General features: G+C 41.4%; 1 protein-coding gene across 1 annotated transcript; it reads left to right on the top strand.

The window, feature by feature from the left end:
- The first annotated feature begins 540 nt into the window (after positions 1–540).
- LOC139407943 (oxysterol-binding protein-related protein 1-like) lies at positions 541–20,559 on the top strand. Its single transcript, XM_071151820.1, has 19 exons — positions 541–580; positions 903–990; positions 1,364–1,481; positions 2,386–2,467; positions 3,171–3,277; positions 10,846–11,008; positions 11,665–11,845; positions 13,874–13,949; positions 17,175–17,309; positions 17,518–17,615; positions 17,704–17,886; positions 18,035–18,142; positions 18,264–18,353; positions 18,489–18,612; positions 19,262–19,375; positions 19,526–19,649; positions 19,759–19,849; positions 20,095–20,115; positions 20,443–20,559. The coding sequence occupies exons 1-19, from the start codon at positions 541–543 to the stop codon at positions 20,543–20,545; spliced, it is 2,046 nt and encodes a 681-aa protein (XP_071007921.1). The 3' UTR covers positions 20,546–20,559.
- The last annotated feature ends 896 nt before the right edge of the window (positions 20,560–21,455 follow it).

Raw genomic sequence — 21,455 nt, 5'->3', positions numbered from 1 at the left:
GTTGCTGCTTTGCTATGTTGTTGTCTTAGGTCTCTCTTTATGTAGTGTTGTGTTGTCTCTCTTGTGGTGATGTGTGTTTAGCCCTATATTTATGTTATTTTTATTTTATTTTTGACATTTTTAATCCCAGCCCCCGTCCCCGCAGGAGGTCTTTTGCCTTTTGGTAGGCCATCATCGTAAAGAAGAATTTGTTCTTAACTGACTTGCCTTGTTAAATAAAGGTTAAATAAATTACAAATAAAAATGAAGGACACCCTAGAACCACCATACTCAATAGGCCGACTGCAGGCCAGATCTAGACCCAGAATGCGGTCAATACTGTTGAATAAATTGAATAAATGTTGCATTATATTTTTTGGGGTGGTGGGGCTCAGTCGGGCCTAGAACCCTGGTATCCTATAAACACACATAAGACATGGCAACACGTGGAATTTCAGAAAAAAATGTAAAACTGCTAAGTGTTCTCTCCGCCAACGAAAGGGGTGTGAATAGTTTGGGGTCACATGGTTTGCGAGGTGGGGATTCTTAAAACGCCGATAAATGACAATATCCATCCAGACCTTTGCCACCTTGGAAATGTGTATGACCGGACCTTCTCAAAACCCTATTGACAAACAGAATTTGAGAAGCCCTGCCTGATTTTTCTCTCATCAGATTTAACATTGGGGCAGTATTTCCTGGAATATTAGTGTAGACTACGACAAATTCAGTAGAGACTGCTGGGAAGGACGGCTCATAATAATAGCTGGAGTGGAGTCAATGGAATGGCATCCTACATATCAAAGACGTGGTTTCCGTGTGGTTGATACCAATCCATTGACTCAATTCCAGCCATTATTATAAGCCATCCTCCCCTCAGCAGCCTCTACTGGACAAATTGGGTTTTACTATTTATTTTTCAGATCAAAGTCAGAGACAGCTTCTTTTTCACCCTCAAGTGCATCATTTCAAAGAGTACCCCGTGAATGACAACAAGAAAAGTGAGATGTGGTTTGTTTTTCTGAAGTATTGTTGTATATCAACAATACTGTTTTTCATTGCTTCTGTTTTTTCTATGGCTGTCATACTTACAAAAGCTAAGGAACATCCTTTTTTGTTCAAACAAAAACATACTGTTTTCTGTTAAAAAAACACCAACCAGTTGATGAACATAGCCTACATTTGAACAAACCTACACACACTCTCTTTCTAACACACACACGCAAACACACACACACACACACACAACAACAAACAACGCTATTCTCATAACTTCTCATTTGCTTCCTGTCATGAGTCATGTGAGAGCCCAGTTATTAGCCTAAGAGCAGAACATGAAGCAGCACAGTACAGTGCTGTACATCATGCAGCTCAGATGAGTGAGGCTGGACGCTATGGAGGAATACTCTGCCTACAGCACACACTACTGCTCTCAGTTGCAGGGCAGCGAGGAGGACGAGGAAGAAGTCATGAGTGTGGGAGAGCTGACAGAATCACTGCAGGTGACATACCAGTCGACAACCTCTTTACCTTCATCTGGTATCTCTCCTCAACCTTCCCCATCCCCCTGAATGTTCTCAACCTTCCCCATCCCCCTGAATGTTCTCCTCAACCTTCCCCATCCCCCTGAATGTTCTCCTCAACCTTCCCCACCCCCCTGAATGTTTTACTCAACCTTGCCTATTCACTGTTGACGTCACTGTTGACGTTGAGACTGGTGTTTTGTGGGTACTATTTAATGAAGCTGCCAGTTGAGGACTTGTGAGGCGTCTCACTCCTCTTTCTGTTCTGGTTAGAGACAGTTTGCGCTGTTCTGTGAAGGGAGTAGTGCAAAGCGTTGCACGAGATCTTCAGTTTCTTGGCAATTTCTTGCATGGAATAGCCTTAATTTCTCAGAACAAGATAGACTGACGAGTTTCAGAAGAAAGTACTTTGTTTCTGGCCATTTTGAGCCTGTAATCGAACCCACAAATGCTGATGCTCCAGATACTCAACTAGTCTGAAGAAGGACAGTTTATTGCTTCTTTAACCAGGACAACAGTTGTCAGCTGTGCTAACATAATTGCAGAAGGGTTTTCTAAGGATCAATTAGCCTTTTAAAATGATAAACTTGGATTAGCTAACACAACGTGTCATTGGAACACAGGAGTGATGATTGCTGATAATGGGCCTCTGTACACCTATGTAGATATTCCACTAAAAAATCTGCCGTTTCCAGCTACAATAGTCATTTACAACATTAACAATGTCTACACTGTATTTATGATCAATATAATATTATTTTAATGGACAATAAATGTGCTTTTCTTTCAAAAACAAGGACATTTCTAAGTGACCCCAAACTTTTGAACCGTAGTGTATGTATGGAGGTCATGTTTTCTCCCTCTCCCTCCTCCTCCCTGGCAGTCAGCTGAAGCTTGTCACCAGAAGCTGGAGAAGGAGGTTAGAGCATTCCTCTCCTTGGTGAAGGAAGATGGACTTCCAGAGAGTAAAGCCTTTTCTTTCATAGGAACTCCATTTTTACAGATGTGTAGTACAATACTCTCATTCATAGCATAAATGTTAAATGTAATTGTGCTTTTTAAAATATTGCACTTACAACAGAAGCTCATGCCTAAACCCGATTGACCTACACTGAGTGTACAAAACATTAGGAATACCTGCTCTTTCCATGACAGACTGACCAGGTGAATCCAGGTGAAAGCTATGATCCCCTTAATGATGTCACTTGTTAAATCCACTTCAATCAGTGCAGAAGAAGGGGAGGAGACAGGTTAAAGAAGGATGTTTAAGCCTTGAGACAATTGAGACATAGATTGTGTGCCATTCAGAGGGTGAATGGGCAAGACAAAAGATTTAAGCACCTTTGAATGGGGGAAGCATTGGAGTCAACATGGTCCAGCATCCCTGTGGAATGCTTTGGACACCTTGTAGAGTCCATGCCCTGACAAATTGAGGCTGTTCCGAGGGCAAAAGGGGGTGCAACTCAATATTAGGAAGGTGTTCCTAATGTTTTGTACACTCAGTGTATCTCCAGGGGAAGACTAGGATGGTGTGACAGTGGCTTGAATTTAGTCTGAACTCAGACCACAAGGCTTTAGTGGTAAATTCGATGTTACTGTTACAAACACTATTTAACTGTTCTCTCAGAACAAAGCTAAAATATCCCGTGGCCTTGTTTGTACCCTCAGAGCTACCGCTCATGATGCTGCAGAAGATGAGGGAGGTGTGTGAGCTGTCCAATGAAACTTGCTCGAATCTCAACCACTGCCTCAGCCTCTTCTCCAGACAGGATGGGGTTTGTCACTTCTCTTCTGTGTCTACTGATGCCTTTTTTCCACAGCAACACTACTGTCTCCAGTGATTATGTTAATGTTGCTCGAGTGTTAGTTTTTGGTAAGTGAGTTTTCATTGCAATGGCTGATACTGATGACTTGTGAAGAGCAGAACCAGCAATCTCTGCATAATCAAAAGAGATGCTTTGTGAGAAGGTATTAACCACAGAAGGTGTTAACCCATGTTCACAGTTAGCCAGTGTTATGCAAATGCAACCCTGAAAGTCCCAGTGGCTTTGCCTTGGCCCCAAATCAGAGCAGGTCCATCGAGTTCATGGCCCAGTGAGCCGGGCCGTGGCGGTGGAAACACAGAAGCCTGAGGCTTTTTGTAAAAACCCAGGGAAAATCCTCAGTGGAAATTCGCCATAGACTTAGTCTTTACTACCGATACACACAAACACACATACTGAGCAAGGCTGTGCCTTTGGCAGGTAGTTTATGACAAAGGGGACGGAAAAGGGATGGAGCCGTGAGAAGTGTTTTTTATGGTGATGTTTACAATCAGCTGGGAAATCTCTCCAACACACAAGCATGTAAAGACGAACAAACAGTAACTCATATATTCACAAAGTCACCTGATTAAAGAGGATACACTGAAGAGAAAGACAGTACACTCAGAAAGTATTCTTTCTCCACTTTTTCCACATTCTGTTACGTTACAGCCTTATTCTAAAATGGATTAAACAGTTTTTCCCTCCTCAGTTGACACACAATACCCCATAATGACGAAGCAAAAACTGTTTTTGGGACATTTTTGCAAGTGTATTAAAAATAAAAAACGGAAATACTACATTTACAGAAGTATTCAGACCCTTTACTCAGTACTTTGTTGAAGCACCTTTGGCAGCGATTACAGCCTCGAGTCTCATTGGGTATGACTCTACAAGCTTGGCACACCTGTATTTGGGGAGTTTCACCCGTTCTTCTTTGCAGATCCCTTCAAGCTCTCTCAGGTTGGACGGAGAGCATTGCTACACAGCTATTTTCAGGTCTCTCCAGAGATGTTCGATCAGGTTCAAATCTGGCTGGGCCACTCAAGGACATTCAGAGACTTGTCCCGAAGCCAATCCTGCATTGTCTTGGCTGTGTACTTAGGGTCGTTGTCATGTTGGAAGGTGAACCTTCTGAGCGCTCTGGAGCAGGTTTTTATCTCTCAGTACTTTGCTCCGTTCATCTTTCCCTCGATTTTGACTAGTCTCCCAGTCCCTGCCGTTGAAAAACATCCCCATAGCATGATGCTGCCACCACCATGCTCCACCATAGGGATGGTGGCAAGTTTCCTCCAGACGTGACGCTTGACATTCAGGCCAAAAATCTTGGTTTCATCAGACCAGAGAATCTTTTGCTCATGGTCTGAGAGTCCTTTAGGTGCCTTTTGACAAACTTCAAGCAGGTTGTCGTGCCTTTTACTGAGGAGGGGCTTCTATTCAGAAACTTTTCCATAAAGGCCTGATTGGTGGAGTGCTGCAGAGAGGGTTGTTGTTCTGGAAGGTTCTTCCATCTCCACAGTGGAACTCTGGAGCTCTATCAGAGCTCTATCAGAGCTCTATCAGAGTGACCATCGGGTTCTTGGTCACTTCAACCTCATGGCCTGGTTTTTGCTTTGACTTGCACTGTCAACTGTGGGACCTTATATAGACAGGCGTGTGCCTTTCCAAATCATGTCCAATCCATTGAATTTACCACAGGTGGACTCTAATCAGGTTGTAAAAACATCTCAAGGATGATCAAAGGAAACAGGATGCACCTGAGCTCAATTTTGACTCTCATAGCAAATACTTATGTAAATAAGGTATTTCTGTTTTTATTTTAAATACATTTGCACAAAAATCAAAACCTGTTTTGGCTTTGTCATTATTGTGTATTGTGTGTAGATTGATGAGGAAAATGTTTTATTTAATACAGTTAAGAATAAGGCTGTAACCTAACAAAATGTGTTAAAAGTGAAGGGGTCTGAATACTTTCCGTGTGCACTGTATTGCGATTTGATGTTCCAAACACATTGCTCACCAAATATCTGCTGCAGAGAGACTGACTGCATCCCTTCTTATTTTTTTAAGAAACATTAATGTGTTGAAAATCCCAAATCGTTTACATAGTCAACTTACACACAGCTCTGACACACACACTTATCCCACCAGACATGCCACCAGGGGTCGTTTAACTGTCCCCAAATCCAGAACAAATTCAAGAAAGCGTACAGTATTATATAGAGCCATTATTGCATGGAACTCCGTTCCATCTCATATTGCTCAAATTAACAGCAAACCTGGTTTAAAAAAAACAGATAAAGCAGCACCTCACAGCGCAACGCCTCTCCCCTATTTAACCTAGATAGTTTTTGTGTATGTTTTGATATATATGCTCCATGTGTCTTATTTAAAAATGTATATAGTTCTGTCCTTAAGATGTTCTTGTCTATTTTTGTTCTGTATTATGTCAGGTTTCATGTTTGGAAAAGAAAAATGCAAAATATATATTTACACTGAGCTGCGCTTCGATAGATGGGTCGAAGATGGAAGACTGGTTTGCCCAGCAGAGCTGTTGTCCTTTGTAGAATCTGTCTGGTCGTAGTGTTGTAGGGCGGATACGTTGTACCCTGTCGTTCTGATTAGGAGATTGTCTGTCCTTTCCTAGACCACATACTTTTACAGCTGCAGCTGATAACTCGACTTCTAGGGATGTATCACTTCTTCTTTAGTGAATAAGAGTTCAAAGTTCATACCATTTTGCCATAATCAGCTCGCACTGAATTCTGTCTGGTCTGGTAGAAATTCATCCTTCCAGCATGGTGATAGTCATCTACGCGTTGAAATTAGCCTTTTTAAACATATGGACACCAGTCCTCATGTTGTTGGGAATTAAAGTTAATTTCATTAGGTTGTAGTTGATATTAGCCCTTTTAAATGTATCGACACCAGTCCTCATGTCGTCGGAACTAAAGTTGACTTGCGTCAACGGGCTTTTGTAGTGGGGGAGAGAAGGGCTTGTTTCATAGTTCTCAACCAATGTCTGTTCATTTGGCCACGTGTCCACTGAGTGAGCATAGTTTACTATTTGAAAACAATTCTCTGATTTAGAAGCTAAAATTACATTTAATCTTTTCACAAATAGTTTCATATTTAAACATTTCAATTGCACAACAATTCCATGTGAATCTGATAAGTAGAATGTGCAGACTTTCCAAGATGCAATTTATGTTGTCCTATCATCAGATGTAATGTCCCATACACCAACTGATCTGACATCATATTCTTTAAGTACCAACGGACATTTTCCCAACCTTTTGATGTTAACATACTCTCTCTCTATGTTAACAAAAGGCTTTCCAAGAGTCCATTCTGTAGGGTGGAGAGAAAAGGGGGAAAGATATTTATGGGGGCTCATTACAACAGGGCATCGTCATGACACTAACTTCCCTTTGAGATGGGCTCTAGCCTAGCAGTGCTAGCTAGCTTCCCTTTGAGATGGGCTCTAGCCTAGCAGTGCTAGCTAGCTTCCCCTTGAGATGGGCTCTAGCCTAGCAGTGCTAGCTAGCTTCCCCTTGAGAGGGGTTCTACAGCCTTGCAGTGCTAGCTAGCTTCCCCTTGAGAGGGGCTCTACAGCCTAGCAGTGCTAGCTAGCTTCCCCTTGAGAGGGGCTCTACAGCCTAGCAGTGCTAGCTAGCTTCCCCTTGAGAGGGGCTCTACAGCCTAGCAGTGCTAGCTAGCTTCCCCTTGAGAGGGGCTCTACAGCCTTGCAGCATTAGCTTTCTTCCACTTGAGATGGGTTCTACAACCTAGCAGCGTTAGCTAACTGCCCCTTGAGTGGAGGAGGTTGTTGAGCCACTGTACAGCATGAAACTGACCAGCAGTCATGACCTTGGTAGATGCTGCTCTCTCATACAATAGTGTACATGGACCTGAGGGTGAACTATTAATGAGGCACAGTTTGTAATGTGTCCAAATGCATTTACATCATACTGTAGATTATATCTGATGTTTTGATTCGCAAACTGTTTGTGTTTGTGTGAGGTGGCGTGTCAGGTGGGGTATGTATGTCTGTATGACATTGTATGCAAATAGATTAGACAAGGGGTTAGGCATTTTCAACGCACAAATGTTTCTTCAATAGACTACAAGAGAAATGGTCAATTTCTCCTCAACCCTCAGCCATGAAAGACTGTCATGCATATTGTTGATGTTAGTTCTCTGTGTGCAGTTAAGGGCAAGGTGTGGTGCTTTGTTTTGAGCCAACTGCAGCTTTGCTTGGTCTTCCTTTGCTGCACCTGACCATATTACCGGACATCAAGACAAGATCAAAGCCTGAACTAGAACAGTTGATCTTTGTGCCAAAAAATGCAGGACATATTTTTATAGCAGGCATACCTCTCCCCATCTTCACAACAACTTTGTCAATGTGACAATAGTGACTGCCTGATAGTAATTCTCTGTAGAACTACATCTGCCATTACTCAGAGTCATACTCCAATTCAAACTACTGGAAAGGCAAATGTTACTACTATTGATAAGTGCTACTACAGAACCATCATATGCTGTTTATAACACAGCGTCTCCTGAGGGACCATTCTACTACTGCTGCCGTTGCTGCCGGCTCCTCAATTAGTGCTCTGTTTTGTGAGCTCACAGACGAATGACAGTGTCCCACTGTGCAGGCCTATGCTGTGGGAGAAACTCTTTACCAGCAAAGCAAATGGAAGAGGCTGGATTTATTGTGAGTTTATTTGCAGCTCTGGTGTAATGAGCTTTTCTTTGATTGTGAAGTGAGTGTGTTAATGTAGTTGGCTCCTGGTTTGAAGTGTGACTGTTTCACTGTGTCTCACTGCTACTGCATCTTATGGTTGTAGATGTTGTAGTATGATGACAAGGGTGATACGACCATTTCAGTATAACTTCACATGCGATTGGGAATTAGTGATGCTATTACAGTGTTACAGGGACTAACGATGACAATAGCTGTTGGACAGACGTTTAGTATGATTTTGTGGATGAATCTGTAGTTTCATTACTTCAGCTTGAATTTTGTCTCCATTTACTGGTGAACCCTCACCAACCCTCACCAAAGTGAGGGATCATAATAACATAAGATCCCTGGTTATCATATGATGTTGAATATGCTATTTATAAACATTCTAAGATTGCATAGGATGTGGCTCTGATGATTGCACAATCTCCCGTTATAAAACTGTTCAGCAGTTACATTCCATTACATTCAGGCTTTTAGTTATTGACGCTGAATGTTTCAGTGGATCTCAGTGGAGATCTAGAAATGTACGCTTGTTTTCTACAAAGTCCTCAGAGACATCTGGGCGTTTGTCTATATGATACCTTACGTCATCTTTAAGAAAGGTGAATGAGCTGCCCTCACCAGAAACCCTGTCTGTTGAAAATGAATACACTTTTTGGGTTCAAATATCTGGCTTTATGCAGAGAAGTACTGGCTAAGCCACAGTGTTTCAATGGATGAAAGAAATGCAGCTTTTGCAAAGGAGAAGGCGTGTGGTTATGAGGTACAGTACCCGTCAAAAGTTTGGACACACCTACTCATTCCAGGGTTTATCTTCATTTGTATTATTTTCTACATTGTAGAATAATAGTGAAGACATCAAAACTATGAAATAACACACATGGAATCATGTAATAACCAAACAAGTGTTAAACAAATCAAAATATATTTTATATTTGAGATTTTTCAAAGTAGCCACCCTTTGCACACTTTTGGCATTCAAACAGCTTTGCACACTTTGGCATTCTCTCAACCAGCTACATGAGGTAGTCACCTGGAATGAATTCCACTTAACAGGTGTGCCTTGATAAAAGTTAATTTGTGGAATTTCTTTCCTTCTAAATGTGTTTGAGCCAATCAGTTGTGTTGTGACAAGGTAGGGGTGGTATAAAGAATATATCCCTATTTGGTAAAAGACCAAGTCCATATTATGGCAAGAACCGCTCAAATAACCAAAGAGAAACAACAGTCCATCGTTACTTTAGACATGAAGGTCAGTCAATTCGAAAAAGTTCTAACTTTGAAAGCTTCTTCAAGTGCAGTCGCAAAAACAATCAAATGCTATGATGAAACTGGCTCTCATGAGGACCACCACAGGAAAGGAAGACCCAGAGTTACCTCTGCTGCAGAGGATAAGTTCATTAGAGTAACCAGCCTCAGAAATTGCAGCCCAAATAAATGCTTCACAGAGTTCAAGTAACAGACACATCTCATCATCAACTGTTCAGAGGAGACTGTGTGAATCAGGCCTTCATGGTTGAATTGCTGCAAAGAAACCATTACTAAAGGACACCAATACGAAGAAGAGACTTGCTTGGGCCAAGAAAGACAAGCAATGGACATTAGGCCGGTGGAAATCTGTCCTTTGGTCTGATGAGTCCAAATTTTGAGATGCAGAGTAGGTGAACTGATTATTTCCGCAATGTGTGGTTCCCACCGTGAAGCATGGAGGAAGAGGTGTGATGGTGTGGGGGTGCTTTACTGGTGACACTGTCAGTGACTTATTTAGAATTCAAGGTACGCTTAACCATCATGACTTTCACAGCATTCTGCACGACACGCTATCCCATCTACTTTTCGCTTAGTGGGACTATCATCAGGCTGTGTAAGGGCTATTTTACCAAGAAGGAGAGTGAGTGCCTGGTGGAGTGCTGCATTAGATGACCTGGTCTCCACAATCACCCAACCTCAACCCAATTGAGATGATTTGGGGTGCAGAATTAAGGAAAAGCAGCCAATATATGCTCAGTTTGTGGGAAATCCTTCAAGACTGTTGGACAAGCATTCCAGGTGAAGCTGGTTGAGAGAATGCCAGGAGTGTGCAAAGTTGTCATCAAGGCAAAGGGTAGCTATTTTGAAGAATCTCAAATATAAAATATATTTTGATTTGTTTAACACTTTTTTTGGTTACTAGATGATTCCATATGTGTTATTTCATAGTGTTGATGTCTTGCTATTATTCTACAATGTAGAAAATAGTCCAAATAAAGAAGAACCCTTGAATGAGTAGTTGTGTCCAAACTTTTGACTGGTACTGTATATCTTTATATATTTCTACAGAAGATCAAGTAGTCTATTTGGAAATTTCCTTGCCTATTGTAGTTATCTGATCTCCTCTGCGCCATGAGGATCGTTCTCTGGATGGCCATTTGAGATGGCAGGTTTAAGGCACCTGTCCTCCACTACAGCTAAACGTGTATTGTTCCTGTGATGTCTGTCTGCTGATCTGAGCACAGTAACAAGAGGGGATCAGTCAGTATGCTGCTCTTGTAGTCTACAGACCTACACAACACAGATCCTCACAGCTGTACAGAGATCTCTGCTGATATCTATACTCTATTCACTGTATGCTGTAACTTGCTTTTCAGTGTTGATATTTAGCATAAATAGATCATCTATATAGGCCATGAAGTGCCATCAAAAGTATACTGCATGATTATACTGCATGTGTCTGTATGTGTGTGGTTGTTTTGTGGCGTGTGTGTGTGTGTGTGTGTGTGTGTGTGTGTGTGTGTTTGGGGCTCAGGTGCGCAGTCTGAAATTGGAGCAGGAGGTTGAGAAGAATAATATCCTGTCTGAAGAGCTTCAGACTCTGGCTACAGAGCAGCACGAACTCGAGCAGTCCGTTGTCAAGGGCTCCTCTCCACGGAGCGCGCTCAGTGATGATGATTTTTACGATGCTGTGTCTGGTGAGTATGGCTTGTTTTTATTTACGATCAGATTGGAATTGAAGTGAGAGAGCTTGAGATGAAAACTGGTGTCTTGTTTGACAGTATGATTATTTTATTGATGCCTATAGCTGTTCATGCATTTTATAAACTCAACTCTGGACCTCTAAGCCAGTTCCACAGCTTGTTTTAATTGTTCCCCTCTAATCAGGGACTGATTTAGACCTGGCACACCAGGTGTGAGCAATTAATTATCGGGTAGAACAGACAACCAGCAGGTAAGAGTTGACTACCCCTGGTCTAGGTGTTTACAATGTTATGCTAAGATGACTTGCTTGCTTGAATGTATTGTGTGCACCAATTTAGTCGGAGTTGAGCAATACCTACAAAGTACTATTTCACTTTGAAAACGCTTTTTTAGTCACAAGATGGCCTATGATAATGGTTATGATGATTTTTGCAATGATCGATTGACTGATGCCTTCAGCCTTCAGAGGTTGGTTCAGGGATCTTTAAATACAACCCTATCCACAGATCTGGTTTCTCCCATCAGGGCTTTCGTGAGGCTCAGGCAAAGGTGTCAGTTGTTGATAGCGACACAGTCATTCATAGCACTGTCACTCATGTATCCAGTCCCTGCCTTTACAACATGACTGCTTACTCCCTTTCATCTCAAGATTCGGACTTGGAGCACTCTCTGAGCTTCTTTGAGGCGGTGGCCAGTCATTCATTTGACAAGGACAAGGAGAAAGGCTCTGTCCTGTTCAGCAGCAAGTGCAGCAGCCCAACCAGCATGTCTCAGGAGAATCACCATGGCAATGAGGAGGAGTCCCGACCCAATGGGATTGTGAGGCACAGGTGAGCTGAGCCAAGAGCCACTTTGCTTCTTTGCACAATAAGTTACAGGTAACTGCAAAAATAAAGGAAACACGAGAAAGGAGGTGTACAAAGTACATTGAAAGCAGGTACTTCCACTGAGTTAATTACGCAATGAAAATATCCCATCATGCTTAGGGTCATCTATAAGAATGCACAGTTGCCTATTATTTTGGCTAGCATGGCTGGAAGAGATCTCAGGGACTTTGAAAAAGTAGCATAGGAGCATAGGGGGTTTAAAGGGTGTGTCTCAGTCACCAGATCTCAACCCAATTTAACACTTAAATTAAGGCACCAAAATATGGAATTTCCTGTGGAAGAATGGTGTTGCATCCCTCTAATAGAGTTCAAGATACTTGTAGAATCTATGCCAAGGCGCATTGAAGCTGTTCATGGTGGCACAACACCCTGTTAAGACACTTTGTCACTTTTTCTTTATTTTGGCAGTAACCTGTACCTTTTAAAGTCATATTTTTGTTGTTGTTTGTCAAATAAACTTTTGTCTCTCCTTTTCTGTTTGAGAGAACCCTTTCTGTAAAAAAAAGCCTATAGTAGAGCAGTGGAAAAGGCAAACCAGGGTTGGAAATGAGTTGTTCTTAGAACCAACTAAATACAGAGGTGGAGTTTCTTCCAGCTCCTAACTATCAGAATCTTGTTGTTTACCCTACTGTTTGTTTTCTTGTTGTGTTCCTAGACTACATATGGTGTATTTTTTGTGTGTTTTCAGAGTCCGTTTGTGAATAATTTAGCAAGGCAGCTAGGCTGGTCCAGGCAGTAGAAAGGCTCTCATTGAGAATGCTGAGCGCTGTGTAAAACCAGTTAAACATTGATGAGGTCACAGTGTCATGCAATAACTGGAACTAAGTAGGACCCTATGTTGACCGATCTGAATGCTGAATGCTGATCAGGGCGTAGAAGTGGAGGCCAGGCTTTTGGGAAGGCCATGCATTTTAGTGCTTTTTCCAATCTGTCTCATTCACTGTCTTAAAGAAAAAACATGAAACACATAAAAACCTGTGGTGGTCCAACTGGTCAAGCCCAACCTGACTGACTGACTGACAGTGGTAGTTAGGAAGGGAATCAAATGGCATATTTAGGAACGGAATCAAATGGCATAGTTAGGAAGGGGATCAAATGGCATATTTAGGAAGGGAATCAAATGGCATAGTTAGGAAGGGAATCAAATGGCATAGTTAGGAAGGGGATCAAATGGCATATTTAGGAAGGGAATCAAATGGCATAGTTACGAAGGGAATCAAATGGCATAGTTAGGAAGGGGATCAAATGGCATATTTAGGAAGGGAATCAAATGGCATAGTTAGGAAGGGAATCAAATGGCATAGTTACGAAGGGAATCAAATGGCATATTTAGGAAGGGAATCAAATGGCATATTTAGGAAGGGAATCAAATGGCATATTTAGGAAGGGAATCAAATGGCATATTTAGGAAGGGAATCAAATGGCATATTTAGGAAGGGAATCAAATTGCATAGTTAGGAAGGGAATCAAATGGCATATTTGATTAATGGGACGTGCAAACTAGTATATCCACAGGTTTTTATCTTCTTCACATATCTTTGTGTGAGCAAGCATCTGTGTTAAATATACGTAGGAGTTCATGGTGCCAACGTACATTTGTTGGTAAGATTACTCTTGTCTTAAAGAAGTGAAGGCCTCAGGGAGCAACTATTTCCATGGATGGCTCCTGGACAGTAGTGGTGTAGAGGTGTTGATTGTAGACCTGGGCCTTCACTATATGTCAGCTCTACACATGCCTGAAACTAAACTGAAGGCTTTTGTTGCACTCAGCAGACTATATTCGCCTGAATAAGATATGACTCCTGCATTAGATATAAAGTATGTGTTACATGCCTGGCACATCTCATCGAAGGAAATGCAGATCATTGTACGGTAAGGGTAGTGTCAAAGTCCACAGAGCACAACGTGATACTTGTGTCATTTGTACATTTACCAGATTCTGTTTGTGCGTCTGTATATCCCTCACTCCAGAACAAGTTTACCAGCATCCATGTTCTCCAGAAATGACTTCAGCATCTGGAGTATCCTGAGGAAATGCATTGGCATGGTGAGCTATCAACCAGAAGCACTCAGCTTTATTGTTCCTCTCCAAACCCCGTAACATGATGAGTAATGGGAACCTTCCTGGCCATAGTGCCTGTACTGTAGATCAGTCAATCCAATACTGATGTACTGTGCAGTAAGTAACCTATACAATGCTTTTCTTTAGCAACAGCTTAGAGCATGTATATAAAGGATCTAGCATGTCATAATCCTGATGTAGAATGTGGTTCAGTAGCCAGGGAGTGGTAATATACAATGCCTATACAAATTATTCACATCCTGTAACGATCGTCTGTGGTGGAAGAAGGTGAGGACCAATGCACAGCGTGGTAAGTGTTCATCTTTTTAATAAAGTAAACTGAACACTGAATAACAAAATAACAAAGAAACAACCGGAACAGTTATGTCTGGTGTAGACACACAAAGACTGAAAACAACCACCCACAAAACACAATCGAAAACAGGCTACCTAAATATGGTTCTCAATCAGGGACAACGATTGACAGCTGCCTCGGATTGAGAACCATACCAGGCCAAACACAGAAATAGAAAACCATAGAAAAACTAACAGACAACCCACCCAACTCACGCCCTGACCATACTAGAACAAAAGACAAAACAAAGGAACTAAGGTCAGAACGTGACACATCCCTTGACTTTATCCTCATTTTGTGGTGTTACAAAGTGGGATTAAAATGGATTTCATAAAATGTTTATGTCAATGATCTACACAAACTACTTTGTAATATCAAATTAGAAGAAAAATTCTAACATTTGTAAAAACAATATATATGTATTTTTTAATATAGCTTGATTAGATAAGTATTCATCAAGAGCTGTTTCTCTTTCTGGGTATGTCTCTAAGAGGTTTCCATACCTGAATTGTGCATAATTTGCTTTTGGCTGTTAATCATTGCTATACAAAAATGTTCAGGTCTTGCCATAGTCAAAACTGTAACTCAGCCTCTCAGGAACATTCACTGTCTTCTTGGTAAGCGACTCCAGTGTAGATTTGGCCTTGTGTTTTAGATTATTGTCCTGGTGAAAGGTGAATTCATCCCCCAGTATTTGGTAGATTTTGCCTGTGCTTAGTGCCATTCAGTTTTTTTTTCTATCCTGAAAAACTCCCCAGTCCTTAACGATTTCAAGCATACCCATAACACGATGCAGCCGCTACTATGCTTGAAGATATGGAGAGTGGTACTCAGGAATGTGTTGTATTGGATTATACCCAAACATGACACTTTGTATTCAGGGCTAAAAATGAATTGCTTTGTCACATTTTTTTGCAGGACTATTTTAGTGCCTTGTTGCTAACAGGATGCACTTTTGGAATATTTTTATTCTGTAAGGGCTTCCTTCTTTTGACTCTATCAACTAGGTTAGTATTGTGTAGTAACAGCAATGTTGTTGATCCATCCTCAGTTTTCTCCTATCACAGCCATTAAACTCTGTAACTGTTTTAAAGTCACCATTGGCCTCATGGTGAAATCCCTGAGTGGTTTCCTTTCTCTCTGGCAACTGAGTTAGGAAGGACGCCTTTATCTTTGTAGTGACTGGGTGTATTGAGACACCACCCAAAGTGCAGTTAATAACTTCACCATGCTCAAAGGGATATTCAATGTTTGCTTTTTATTTTATTTTTTACTAATCTACCAATAGGTGCTCTTCTTTGCGAGTCATTGGAAAAACTCCCTGGACTTTGTGGTTGAATCTGGGGACTTTACAGATAATATGTGTGTGGTACAGAAATGGGGTAGTCATTCAATTAGCATATTAAACACTATTATTGCACACAGAGTGAGTCTATTAAACTTACTATGTGACTTGTTTTTACATTTTTTTAAATGTTTTACCCCTTTCATGTGATATTCAATTGGTAGTTACAGTCTTGTCCCATCACCACAACTCCTGTATGGACTTGGGAGAGGCAAAAGTCGAGAGCAATGCGTCCTCCAAAACACAACCCTGCTAAGCCGCACTGCTTCTTGACACACTGCTTGCTTAACCCGGACGCCAGCCGCACCAACGTGTCGGCGGAAACACCGTACAACTGGCGACCGAAGTCGACCCTCCACAAGGAATCGCTTATGCGCGATGGGACAAGGACATCCCGGCCGGGCCAAACTCTCCCCTAACCCGGACGACGCTGGGCCAATTGTACGCCGCCTCATGGTTCTCCCAGTTTTTGCCGGCTGCGACACAGCCTGGGTCCCGGGTCTGTAGTGATGCAGCACTGTGCATGCAGTGCCTTAGACCGCTGCGCCACTCGGGAGGCCTGTTTAGCACATTTTTACTCCTGAAATCCTGAATTTAAGCTTGCCACAACAAAGGGGTTGAATACCTATTGACTTTTCTTTTTTTAATACATTTGTTAAAATGTCTAAAAACATAATTCTACTTAGACATTATGGGGTATTGTGTGTAGGCCAGTGACAAAAAAAATCTACATTTGATCCATTTTAAATTCAGGCTCTAACACAACAAAATATGGAAAAAGTCAAGGGGTGTGAATACTTTCTAAAGGCCCTAGTATGCAAACTAATCCTGTTCCATGTTTAGCCATGGCCCAGTACTGTAAAGCGATTAAATGTCAGTGATGGACTAATTGATGCTTGGTGGATTTGTGTGTGAATTCTAACACACACACACACACATAGTGTCACGCCCTGACCTTAGAGAGCTGTTTTATTTCTCTATTTGGTTAGGTCAGGGTGTGATTTGGGTGGGCATTCTATGTTTTCTATTTCTTTGCTTTTGGCCAAGTGTGGTTCCCAATCAGAGGCAGCTGTCTATCTTTGGCTCTGATTGGAAATCATACTTAGGCAGCCTTTTTTCCGGCCTAATGTTGTGGGTAATTGTTTATTTTCTGTGTGTGTTTGTGCGCCACGGTTGAGTCACGGTCGGTTTCTGTTTACCTGGTTTTTGTGACGGTTTCACTTTATTAAAGATGTGGAATTTCATGCACGCTCCACCTTGGCTCATCTATGACAGGGAGTTTGAAGACAGTGAATGTGACACATAGTATGTACATTAAAAAAATATATAACATGTCATGATGGGCCTATGAGAACTGCTCATGCAATAACTGCTCATTACTCTAAAATCTAGAGACTTGATTATTTAATGGTTGATAGATGGGAATCACATAGTACAACTACTTGTGAGCTGACTTGCGCTCTCTCCTTTTCTCTCTCATTCATTACTTCTCTTGTTCTCTCTCTTTTAGGAGCTATCTAAAATTACCATGCCAGTGATTTTTAATGAGCCCCTGAGCTTCCTTCAGCGTCTGACAGAGTACATGGAGCACACATACCTCATCCACCAGGCCAACGCCTCCTCTGACTCCATAGAGAGGATGAAGGTACACAGACATTTGAGAAATAACCTGGAAAATGGGTTTGATTATTGTTTTTTTCATTTTTTTCATTTTTATGTCCACTTGAATTGAGAGAGACAAACATAGAAACGTATAACAAATATATGTAGAAAAATGTATGTAGAAAAAAAAGAGCTAAGAAATTGTACATTACATCTCCACATCAAGTCATTTTTCTGTTTTGCATGGGCAGTGTGTGGCAGCGTTTGCTGTGTCTGCTGTGGCTTCCCAGTGGGAGAGAACTGGGAAACCCTTCAACCCGCTACTGGGAGAGACCTACGAACTGGTCAGGTAAGAGGGAGGAGTTCATCTCTAACACTGGTGATGGATTTGGATGTGGTAAAAGACAAGTGTTGAGCTCACCCCTTTTCTCTGACAGAGAGGACCTGGGGTTCAGGTTGATCTCAGAGCAGGTGAGCCACCACCCACCAGTCAGTGCGTTCCACGCCGAAGGCCTGAAGAAAGACTTTGTGTTCCATGGCTCCATCTACCCCAAACTCAAGTTCTGGGGCAAGAGCGTGGAGGCTGAACCCAAAGGCATCATCACACTGGAGCTTCCCAAGTAAGCATACTCATTCATGCACTGTCCCTTTCACACCACATTCAATCAACACAACAGTTATGTGAGATGTTTTCTCATGTTGCCTGTGTGAAACCAACATGTATTTTTCCACAACATGTTGTTATAGAGTTATTATTTGTACTTCCAGGTACAATGAGGCCTACACATGGACAAACCCTACATGTTGTGTCCACAACATCATCGTGGGGCAGCTGTGGATTGAGCAGTATGGCAACGTGGAGGTGATCAACCACAAGTATGTCAAAAATACTGTCACATGCTCTGACTAAGAAGGAAGTGCAATATGTGAATGGGGAAGCATGACTTAAAGAAATGAAAAGGGAAATGATTTGATGGTATTTCTGTTTTTGTCACAGAACTGGAGAAAGATGCTGTTTGAATTTCAAACCCTGTGGCCTTTTTGGCAAGGAATTGCACAAAGTTGAAGGCTATATTCTGGACAAAAGGTAGGCAGCTTTGATTTAGCCAGCCTATCAATCTATCTCACGTTTGTAATGTATTTATCCAGCATGTTGCCATATTGACAGAAGTCAGTGATGTCTGCAGTGCTTTAACTGATAGTATGTGTGTGTTTGGCACAGCAAAAAGAAGGTCTGTTCTCTCTACGGAAAGTGGACAGAGTGTATGTATATTGTGGATTATGCCGCATTGGAGGCACATAAGAAAAGTGGGAAGGGGACAGCGGAAAAGAAAAGCAGCAAACCGGTATGTACCCCATCAAATCATGCAGTCCATTACATGGTGAACACGTGCTTTGAGTTCTCCATCCCTGAGGCTTGTCTTATACTGCAAAGAATGTCATGTGCTGGTGTTACAAGAAGTGTAAATTCCATCCACTTTCACTGTGGTATTTTCAATTTCAAGTGTTTTATTACACTCATATAGCAATACAAACTGAAATCCACGAGCATACAATATATGGATGGTTATTTTTATTATATATATATATATAATACATCAAAAAAGGTCCAGCAATCTTATAGTGACTCATTCATTGATTAGCAGAGGTGTGGGATGGGTGACCTTTTCTATACTGTCTTCAGTTCTCGACTTTGGGATTGTCAGTTGATTTTGACTGCGGGTGTTCCCGTCGCTGTGATGACAGCTCTTACGGTTGTAGATAGAAGAGCTTCAGTGCAGTGCTCCCCTCATGTGGGTCACCACAGCCACAAAACCATAAACCCTGCCTATTTCTACAATCTCTCTTCAAATGTGATTTTAAACCTATCCTTAACATTAACCACATTGCTAACTTTATTTCTAACCCTAACCTTACATTTTTCCATGTAGCCAATTTTGACTTTGAGGCTGTGGAAACTTCCCATGTGATCTTGTTGTGTGTCCTGTTCTCCAGGGCTCTCGTGAGGAAGTGGAGGAGATCTCCCTACCAGAGGCTGACACAGTCGAGGTCATCCCAGGCAGCTATCTCCTTTGGAGGATAGCCCCCAGACCAGTCAACTCTACAGAGGTTAGTCGCATCGGAAACCCTCCTATTTAGATGTATGGTTTACTCAAGGACATAGAAATGCAGAGGCTCAGAAACTTCAAGGTCATAAAGCATAATTTGCATAATCTTCTTCACAGCTTTGTGTTTAAGTATTCAGTCCTGTATTTGTAGATGTACAGCTTCACGTCGTTTGCCATGCAACTGAACGAGCTGGATAAAGATATGGATGGGCTCATCCCAAAGACAGACTGCAGGCTTAGGCCAGACATACGAGCCATGGAGAACGGAGATATTGGTACGAATCATGATAAGTGCTTGTGCCTCATCTGCAAACACTTTCCTTGAACACACAGATGATCTAAGATAGATCAGTGAAAACCCTGTGTGTTTTCTCCTTGCTGTAGATCTTGCAAGTGAGGAGAAGAAGAGACTAGAAGAGAAACAGAGAGCTGCATGTAAAACCCATTCCAAATCTGATGACGAGTTGAAAACAAAGTAAGACAATGAGAGAAATACGGTTATGTTTTGACAATTTCAGTTATGTTATACTCTCTATGTATTGTATATCAATACACCCATATACAGGTATTTTGAAATAAAGCAAGTGTATTAAAAAAGAAAAGGTATCCCTTCATTTAATCCATGTCATTATTTACTTTACTGCTTTATAATAATACAAAGTCCTACATTTCTCTTCCATTGTCTTGTTCTCTGTTTTGCACCTTTGCTTTGATGTGAAGAAACCCTGCCCTCGGCCCCAGGTATTAGTTGCTTGCTCTTCTATTGTGGGCCTTATGTGCTCTCCACTGTCACACTGTGTGGTAGCGCCATCTACTGGTGCTAATACATACTGTGCATGGATCAGTTCTGATCTCTGAAATTCAGTTAGTGGCCCAAATAAAAATAATTGCATACATACCCACTGTCCATTTATTGCACATAACCAACGCACAATTGTATTTTTATACTTATTGTTTATTCATGCATGCAGTACTTTATGTAATGTAGATACTAACTCTCATCCATAGAATGACAGGATGAAAGCCTGAACCCCGCCCATGCTCACGTTATCCATCCTGTGTCTCCAGGTGGTTTCAACAAGGTCAGAATCCCCACAATGGCTCTCAGGACTGGTTGTTCTCCACTGGGTACTGGAACCGCAACTATCCCCTGTTACCTGATATTTACTGATGGACATTCATTCCTTGAATAGTGAGATTGATTCTTATCCACGTCAACTTCCTTATCTATCATGAATACATTAAAGCCTTAATTTATTACAATGAATACACTGTGTATGAAAATAGCAATAATAGATGTATTTGTGATACAAAATGTTCAGCTGTTAAACATGCTTGATATGAATGTAGCGTCTATATTAGGTCACATGTTCCATGCAGCCATCATTTTATTATTACTTTTTTGTGTGTTCTTATTACGCAATATGGCACAAGGGGGTGTGGTATATGGCTAAGGGCTGTTCTTATGCGCAACGCGGAGTGCAAGGACACAGCCCTTAGCCGTGGTATATTGGCCATATGTCACAAACCCCCGAGGTGCCTTATTGCTACTATAAACTGGTTACCAATGTAATTAGAGCAGTAAAAATACATTTTTGTCATACCCATGGTATACGGTCTGATATACGATGGCTGTCAGCCAATCAGCATTCAGGGCTCGAACCACCCAGTTTCTAATTGTGGTTTGATTGTGAATGCTGTAATCCATCATTAATGTGTGCCATTTGCACAACCGTGCTCCCTTGATACTATAGGAACACACAGTATCCACACATTCAATCTGTTGCTCCTAATGTAATGTACAGCTGTTTTGTGCCCACAACTTGATTTCATTTTTCTGTTACAAAAAAATAACTGCACTCACATATACATGTGGTTGGGATTTATTAGTTTAACACTTAATTTCTGATATTTTAATGTGTTATCCCACAGTCCTACTGTTACTGATCTAATATTCTGACTACTTGTATTTTATTTTCTTGTTTAGTCCATCCATACAGAACATTAAGAAGAGTGTTTTGTTCACATGTTTTATTGATGGCAAAAATCCATGTAGCCATCACAAGTTGGCTGATCCACGT

This window comes from Oncorhynchus clarkii, chromosome 4 (genome assembly GCF_045791955.1).
Source record: "Oncorhynchus clarkii lewisi isolate Uvic-CL-2024 chromosome 4, UVic_Ocla_1.0, whole genome shotgun sequence".
NCBI lineage: Eukaryota > Metazoa > Chordata > Actinopteri > Salmoniformes > Salmonidae > Oncorhynchus > Oncorhynchus clarkii.
The sequence above is the reverse complement of the archived record's forward strand: the minus strand, read 5'-3'. Positions and strand labels throughout refer to the sequence as shown.